Source organism: Panicum hallii, chromosome 6 (genome assembly GCF_002211085.1).
Source record: "Panicum hallii strain FIL2 chromosome 6, PHallii_v3.1, whole genome shotgun sequence".
NCBI classification, from domain to species: domain Eukaryota; kingdom Viridiplantae; phylum Streptophyta; class Magnoliopsida; order Poales; family Poaceae; genus Panicum; species Panicum hallii.
Window position 1 is genome coordinate 35,885,751 of NC_038047.1, and position 8,423 is coordinate 35,894,173.

At 52.3% G+C, this 8,423-nt stretch overlaps 1 protein-coding gene across 1 annotated transcript; it reads left to right on the forward strand.

The window, feature by feature from the left end:
• The first annotated feature begins 7,289 nt into the window (after positions 1-7,289).
• On the forward strand, positions 7,290-8,069 carry LOC112898253. Its single transcript, XM_025966613.1, has 2 exons — positions 7,290-7,654; positions 7,766-8,069. Exons 1-2 carry the CDS (start codon positions 7,290-7,292, stop codon positions 8,067-8,069), a joined length of 669 nt encoding a protein of 222 aa, XP_025822398.1.
• The last annotated feature ends 354 nt before the right edge of the window (positions 8,070-8,423 follow it).

Genomic DNA, 8,423 nt, shown 5'->3' on the forward strand with positions numbered 1-8,423 from the left:
CGCTCTGTAACCGCCTGAGAGCATAACTGATCTGGATTTGTAGGATCACGTCCTTTATGACCTTCAATGTAGACCTGAATATCACTCGGCGCTACACCTGTGCGAACTTCCTATACATACAACAAAAATTTAAAGAAGCATGTACTAATATATGAAATTAATAGAATTCATTTCAAAGAGTTCACTTACAATGCGTTTGGCCAATCGGAAGTGCCCATCACCTCCGTAGGTATGATAGGACTCAGTTCCACGATTTCCTCTATTTCTCTGGGAAATGCTTTTGAACTCATCCGTGGTCCAATAGTGACATAAGGCATGATAAGCCTCCTCACGTGTGGCCATCCACGGAATCATTTCCTGCACAACAATATTTCGTTTAGAGGTAACAAACAAAATCATACTAATTGCAACTTGCAACAGTTTACCTCGCGGTATTGCTCCTCAGTCAAGTAATATTTCCCAGCATCCCGTTTCTTCTCAAATCGTATCCCTTGAGTCCGTTCCAGATAAGAAGCTACAACCTGAATTCTGGCATAAGAAATCATGTCTTTAACCACAATGTGTGCGTTATGGTGGAACACACGTCTGGCATGATCATCATAAGCTCCCTCCTCAGGCAACTTGTAATATTTCTGCAAAAATTTTACACAATCAGTAGCAATGGTATGTACAAAATTAAATCAATACATAAGAGCAATCATACCCAAAACTCAGCCCAAACTGCCTTTTGGGTATCGCCGAACGTTATGTTCACACCATATCTATAATGGTTCCAAGATGTAGCTGGGATCCGTTCACCAGAAACAAGTTCTACCATTCCAGGCCAAAGCATACGGCATATGTTACCTAAGATTTTGTTCACATGTCTTAAATGACCAACACCTGGGAAATTAGGCTCAAACCAAGACCTACAAGTATATGAAATTCTTCATCCACTTCATTACCTCTTTTTTCTGTTTGGATTTCAGACAAAAAGCAGCCCGTGGCTTACCACCGCTTCAACCGAGGCATAAGAGGCACGTAGCGAAGTTGCTTTTGTGCTATCTCTGTAGTCACCTTTTCACCATCTTCATTTACAACCTCCACAAACCTCGATTCTTGACACTTTCGACACTTCTTCAAATCTATATCATTTTTCCAAAACAGCATACAATTATTTGGACAAACATCTATCTTTTTGTAGTCCATACCAAGCCCAGACAACAATTTCCTTGACTGGTAGACATCTTTAGGCATCTTGTGATTTGCCGGAAGTATATCACCAATCAAATTCAAGATCATATTGTAACAATTGTGAGATAATGTGAATTTGGACTTAATAGCCATGAGTCGAGTCACGAAAGCAAGGACAGTCACTTTTGTGTGCTCGTGCAACGGCTCTTCTGAAGCTTTAAGGAGCTCGAAAAATTTTTTAGCCTCCGACGTGGGTGGATCCTCAGTCTCGGATGGGAGCTCCATATCTTCCCCTAAATCACGAAGCATCTCATCCATTCTATCATACTCTCCATTATCATTACTTAGAACTTGTGGTGATGTCGGCACTTCTAATGGTATTGGGACTTCTGGTGCATTCTGAGGAGGTAAAGCTTCACCGTGATACACCCACACCTCATAGTTAGGCATGAAACCATATTTTATTAGATGTGAGGATAAAACTTTCCTAGTCTGACAATGGCAAATACGGCAACGGCTACATGGGCATCTCACATCATTTCCATTCTTTGACATAGCAAAAGCACGCTTAACAAATTCCTCCGTATTAGCTATCCATTTATCCGACAAATTAGGCCAATCTTTGTACATCCATCGTCGATCCTCGCCCATACTTTAAGTTAAATAATTGCAAAGTTAGAATATAGTTATCTTAAGCGATTAATTTTAAATTAGATATATCATAATTATAAAGCTTTAGTTACTAAACTTAAGCGGTTAGTGTTTAATCACTATAATATGCATATCAAATATAATATTTTCTTTAACTTCCGACGGTGCTGCACTAACCTGGACGGCGGGGGGTCGGGCGGCGACGGGGCAGGCGGAGCGGCCGGGCGGCGACGGGGCCGGGTGGCGCGGCCGGGCTGCGGCGGCGGGAACGGGCGGCAATGCGGCGGGGACGGCAACGCAGCACGGACGGCGGCGCGGCGGCGGGAACGGGCGGCGGCGCGGCGGGGCGGTGGCGGGAACGAGCGGCGGCGCGGCACGGACGGCGGCGCGGCGGCGGGAACGGGCGGCAGCGAGGCACGGACGGCGGCGCGGCGGCGCGGCGGCGGGAACGGGCGGCGGCGCGGGAGGCCGGGCGGCCGCGCGGCCCGGGGGCGGAGGCGGGCGCGGACGGGGGACGGCGCGGCGGGCGGGAACGGGCGGCAATGCGGCGGGGCTGCGGCAGGTGGCGCGGGGCAGCGCGGCGCGGCGCGGCGGGCACTGCGGGAGGCGGGCGGCCCGGTCGGGGGGCGGCGCGGACGGGCGGCGGCGCGGGAGGCCGGGCGGCCGCGCGGCCCGGGGGCGGAGGCGGGCCCGGACGGGGGACGGCGCGGCGGGCGGCCCGGGCGGCGGCGCCGGGGGCGGCACGGACGGGCGGCGGCGCGGGAGGCCGGGCGGCCGCGCGGCCCGGGGGCGGAGGCGGGCGCGGACGGGGGACAGCGCGGCGGGCGGCTCGGGCGGCGGCGCCGGGGGCGGCGCGGACGGGCGGCGGCGCGGGAGGCCGGGCGGCCGCGCGGCCCAGGGCGGAGGCGGGCGCGGACGGGGGACGCCGCGGCGGGCGGCCCGGGCGGCGGCGTCGGGGGCGGCGCGGACGGGCTGCGGCGAGGGAGGCCGGGCGGCCGCGCGGCCCGGGGGCGGAGGCGGGCGCGGACGGGGGACGGCGCGGCGGGCGGCCCGGGCGGCGGCGCGGGGGGCGGCGCGGACGGGCGGCGGCGCGGGAGGCCGGGCGGCCGCGCGGCCCGGGGGCGGAGGCGGGCGCGCACGCGGGGCGGCGCGGCGGTCGGCCCGGGCGGCGGCGCGGCGGGCGGCCCGGGCGGCGGCGCGGGAGGCCGGGCGGCCGCGCGGCCCAGGGCGGAGGCGGCGGCGCGGGGCGGACGGGGCCCGGGGCGGCGGGGACGGGCGGCGAAGCGGCGGCGGGAGATGAGATTTGGTGAAAAACGAGGAGAGCAGGAGATAACGCGAGCCCGGCCCGGGTGTAACGGCGTGGCACCTAACTTCCGACGGCACGCCCTAAGCCGTCGGAAGTTGAGGAACTTCCGACGGCTGGAACTGCAGCCGTCGGAAGTTAAGAAACTTCCGACGGTTTGCTCTTCGGCCGTCGGAAGCTAGTAAACTTCCGACGGCTCGCTTGGTAGCCGTCGGAAGTTAATTAACTTCCGACGGGGCCGTCGAAATTTTATTCTGGCCCTCGGAAGTTAGCCGTTTTCCTGTAGTGTACAGAGACGTTCACTGTTTAGTGACTACTAAGCCAGAAATTAATAAAAGTGACAGAAACGGTAGAGATTAAAGTACCACTACTACAAAATAATCCAAACGTCCTATCACCGCCGCTTCTATAGGTGGCTGTAATGGCTGTTGGAACCGGTTCGTAATATTCAAACCGGCGGTGATGCTTACGACCCGAAATTTGCACTTCACTGAATTTAATAAACCTTTGGCGCACAGGCTCCCTTGTTCTCTCCTCTCTTCCGTCCTTCTCTCCCCACTCTCTCTCGATCTCCCCTCTCCCCCTCACTTCCATGCAAGAAAGCGGGATGCACGCGGGAGCTGTGTTGTGAGCTGCTCGAGCACAAGGCGTGAGCTACGGCGGCGCGAGGCCCGCGGCAGCGTTATTCGGAGCTACGGCGCAAGGATGCGGCGGCGCTCGGAGCAGCAGCGGCGCGTGGGGCCACGGCGCTCGGAGCCGCGGCCGCGCGCGGGGCTGCGGCGCTCGGAGCTGCGGCGGTGCGCATAGGCGTGGTGCCGACACGCAGAGCTGCGACAGCACGAGCTGAAGCGCGGGCACGCGGTGGGACGAGTCAGCCGCAGCGGCAAGCGAGGCAGCGATGGCAGCGTGCGGGGCAGCTACGTGACGCGGAGGACCCGGCGGCGGCGAGCGAGGCAGCGACGGCGGCGCGCGGGCTGCTGCGACACGCGGAGTCCCGGACGGCGGCAAGCGAGGCGTCGACAGCGGCACGTGCGGCTGCTGCGCGTCGGTGTTTTTTTTTTTGTTTTGCGAAAAGGACAACACAGCCCGGTGAGGAACTGACGGTGACGGCCCATCGCATCACTGTCGACTTTTATCCAACGGACGGCTAAATCGGCGGTGAATGCAGTAGTGTACCATCAGTTGCATCCTAACTTCCTGCAGTATAGCACTTTCTGAGAAACTCGCAAGCTCATAGATGCAAGGCAGTGCGATCAGGACGCGGCACACATGAAAACTGAACATTTCAAAGCCAGCAGATATGCGTGGCGTGGTTTCACAAACGTTATGACAGATTTCTATGAGTGGCCGACGGTTTTAGTATTTTCTATTATTTTTCTCTGAAGAGGCCTGGCTCACCGTTTTCCTAGATAATTTGTATTTTTATCAAATCATCTACTATTTAATTAATTTTCAGTAAACTCGTTACCCACAGTTATGATATATAGTTATCTAGATGTAGTAGAAATCGTTAGCCATTTGTGACTAATCCACCGGAAAATGTCAGTAGCTTAGTAGTGAAAGGGATGTGTCACACATTAAAACTTGCTTCATCAATACGCTTCAGTTCTTTTATTTCCCTTTTTGTTGACTTAAAACAAGCTGGATTAAGACGGTCGTCGGTCGTCGTTGGACAGGCAACGGTGGCCGGCACGGCTCGACGTGTATCAACCGCGGAGACCCTGGCCGGCCGGTCGCCGCGCGCGTAAGTCGTCTTAGGTGCACACAGGCTTAATAATAATTAACTACTGTGCCATCTGTTCTAAGAGCCTTGAATTCTCCCGTCATTATTCTTATTTCTTTTTACAAAACTAGGCAAATATGTTCATATGTTGTTACGGACAAAGATTGTATAAGTATCGAATACGTATAGTTGCATGTGCATTAATTGTAAAGGTCTACGTGATCGAGTTATGGACCAAGATCCACATATCGATGACACAAGGCGGATCAAATAAAAAATTAAGATGAAAACTTTAAGTGCTTTAGAAATAGAAAAAGATATAATTATGGTTAATCTGGCCTTCCACTTGTCCATGTTCTTACTAGGTGCGACTTTTGGTGTTAGCTACTATGCCCCGCCTTTGGCTGATTTCTGTGCGTATGTGTGTTCTTCTCTTAATTAATTTCCTTGCTTAAGTGAGCAGGAGAGCCATTGTTTATTTTTTTCTTCAGTATGTACCAGCTATGTTCTATGATCACGGGTATATATAACGGGATATGATCAAGACTAGTAACTAAGTGAGCATATCAAAACAACTTTCCTCTCAATAACGGGCGAATCCAAATTTTATTAATGAAAACAACAAAATCATAAATGTTTTTCGCCTGCGGTGCCTCTTTGTTATACCATCTCCAGCAGATTACTTATCTCTCTGCTTGATATTAAAATACTGTCCTTTTGGTAATGGGAGGTACTCCAGCGGACTAGCAATTCCATACCCATACCAAAATAATTTTGATGATCGCCAAAGCATACTTTATTCTCGCTCAAATGTAGAGGGATTCCTTATTCTACCCTATTTATTGAGTAATCTGCTGCTACAACTGTGACTACTAAAAATATAAAAAATATTACTAATGATAAAGAGAGAGAAAATATGTAGAATATGACAGATGAGTAATTAATCTGCTGGAGATGCTCTAAGAATGTTTTGGTCCGTGGAACGGAAACAAACGGACCGTCCAACGTAGGGTCAAGATCCACAGGCGCAACATTTGTTGTATGGCCGACCACGGTTTATATATACATCTAGCATGCATTCGTCGAAGGAAACCCAAACGTTGTTTATTCAGTTGGTTTGTGCAGGCCACGACACGCGCGACGATATATAATGGTCTGTCAATCACACGCCCCGACAAGATCGGAGCTAGTCAAGTCATCTGGCGACCAATAACAATCGGTTTCTTCAAAAGATTTTGGTTCATCAGGGCAAAATAGACATGGAATATCAGGCTACTGATTCCTGATTAACTTGCCCAAGCAAAGTTGATCGATTAACATGACGCCTCAGCGGTGGCGAGGCTCTAGGCACTAGCTACTTCTAGAACTTCAGTGCTGCGCTGTTTTTTCAACGACGACACGGTAGCCCGGTGTCTCCTGTAAATTTCAGCGAAATTTGCTCCCCGTCCAAATATAGCTTATATACAATCTATCCTTTAATTTCATCAATGGCATAACCGACCATATCAATCAGTCCAGCCCACAGTACCTTGCAGTCCAAGGAAGATACACACGGGATGACGTACATGTCCTTACATCAACTTCTGGCAACCGTACTATTAGTGATTAGCACATAAACCTACTATCAATTAATGTTTGTCCAGTTAGGTAAACATATACATGACATATGTAAATATACAAGCCTACGAGTTAATGTCATATGAATACAAACTATATATGTTTGCTCAAAACTGTGTTATTTGGCCCCTTCCTCTTTTTATGTAAAGTGAAGTGATCCATTTTAAAACCTTCAATTTATATATAGTCCGAGCCCACTTTTCAACCATTAATCAGGAATCTTTCACAGTTTTGAAGAAATATGAGAACTCAAACACGCCCAGGCGGGATCACACACACATATTTTATCCAACTAAGCTACTCTGTTCTCCACCCATTTAAATCCTATGCCTAGTTCAAAAAGAACTTGTATTTGCGACCAAATGGCTAGTGTTGCTATAGGTCCGAATCCTTAACTCGATGCTACTCAACTCAGTGCTAGTACTGTTCACAAATAACTTTAGAACTTTAGAAGTCACAGTATTATGTACCCTACATTACGAGTCCTTGGTTAATTAATTCCTAGTGTTTGTAGGAAATGCGCATGCGTGTATATCTATCAACGTCATGCCGTGCTGCCGGTAAGTTGCATTACATACGCGCCACACGTCTTCGCCGCGGAACCTTAATCCCTAGTATACTTGATCAAAAAGTTTATAAATAGAGGTCTACCTCTCCTTCGTTCGCTTCTTATATTGCTTGCTACGTACAAATCCCTGTACGAACTTCGCTGAGAATTTGCTCTTTCGCGTGTTCTTGTGTGATCTACGTACCAACCAAGCTATATATAAGCCTGTGATACATAACTGAGGAAGAATCTAGAAGCCTAGAAGTTCATGCGCCATGAAGCAGTACGAGGATCCGCCGGCCGAGATCTTCCACACCGCGCACCCGGCGCACGGCCTCAAGCTGGTGCCCGCCGGCGCCACGTTCGTCTGCGGCGGCTGCAAGGAGCCCGGCGACGGGGCCCGGTACGCGTGCGGCTGCGGCGGGAGCGTCAGCTTCGACCTCCACCCGCCCTGCGTCCTCGCCGACGAGGACGAGGCGATGCGGCACGCTCTGTTCCCCGGCCGCGACTTCTTCGTCCCTGCGCCCCCGCCCCCGGTGGACAGGACGATCTGCGACGCCTGCGGCGAGCCCGCGCGCGGGTACGTCTACCACTGCTTCGAGGCCGACCTGGAGCAAGTTGAAGGGGGTGCATCTGCCTTGTGGGTGCATCGAGTTGAGCTACGGAGGATGTATATATGGTAAAAAATAGATTTTATCACTGTTTTTGTGTTTGTCCGTGGGTGCATCAGCACCCGCTGGCCATAATATAGCTTTGCCCCTAGTCGTTCGCGGCCGTGCGGCCTGTGCGGTGGCCGCCGCAGCGGCTTCTGGGCGTACCGCTCCTTCTTCGACGGCGAGGCTGTGGACCTGCACGTGACGTGCATGAAGGACTTGGCTCGCCTGAGCTGTGAGGCGGCGGCGTGCAGCAAGAACTGGGGCGGCGGCGGTCACCAGATCGTCCAGGCGAGCCTGCCCAACATGGACCGCACGCTGCAGAGCTTTCCCAGGGATAAGCGGAAGAGGAGTGGGTTTGACCGGTTCATCAGGATTGTTAGAGCAATTCCAACAGACTAGCAATAATCCTAGCTAAATTTAGCTATTTAGAAGGTCTGTAAAGAAATAGAAAGGTTCTAAAAGGGAGGGAAACCAACAAATTAAGTATTACCTGGACTCTCCATATTCAAAACTTCTGAAACTACCTCCGATCTTTTTTTCCAACGATGCCGCCACGACTCGTCTTCCGTACGTGGCCGCGCAACTCCTCTTCCGTTCGTGGCCGCGTGACGCATCTGATCAAGGCCGCGACCTCCTCCGACGAGGACGCCGCCCCGACGCGCCTGCAGCACGCCGCGATCTCCTCCGACGCAGGCCCTTGGGAGCGACAATGGAGTCCGACAATGAATTCAGTGAGTTCGTAATGAATGAAGT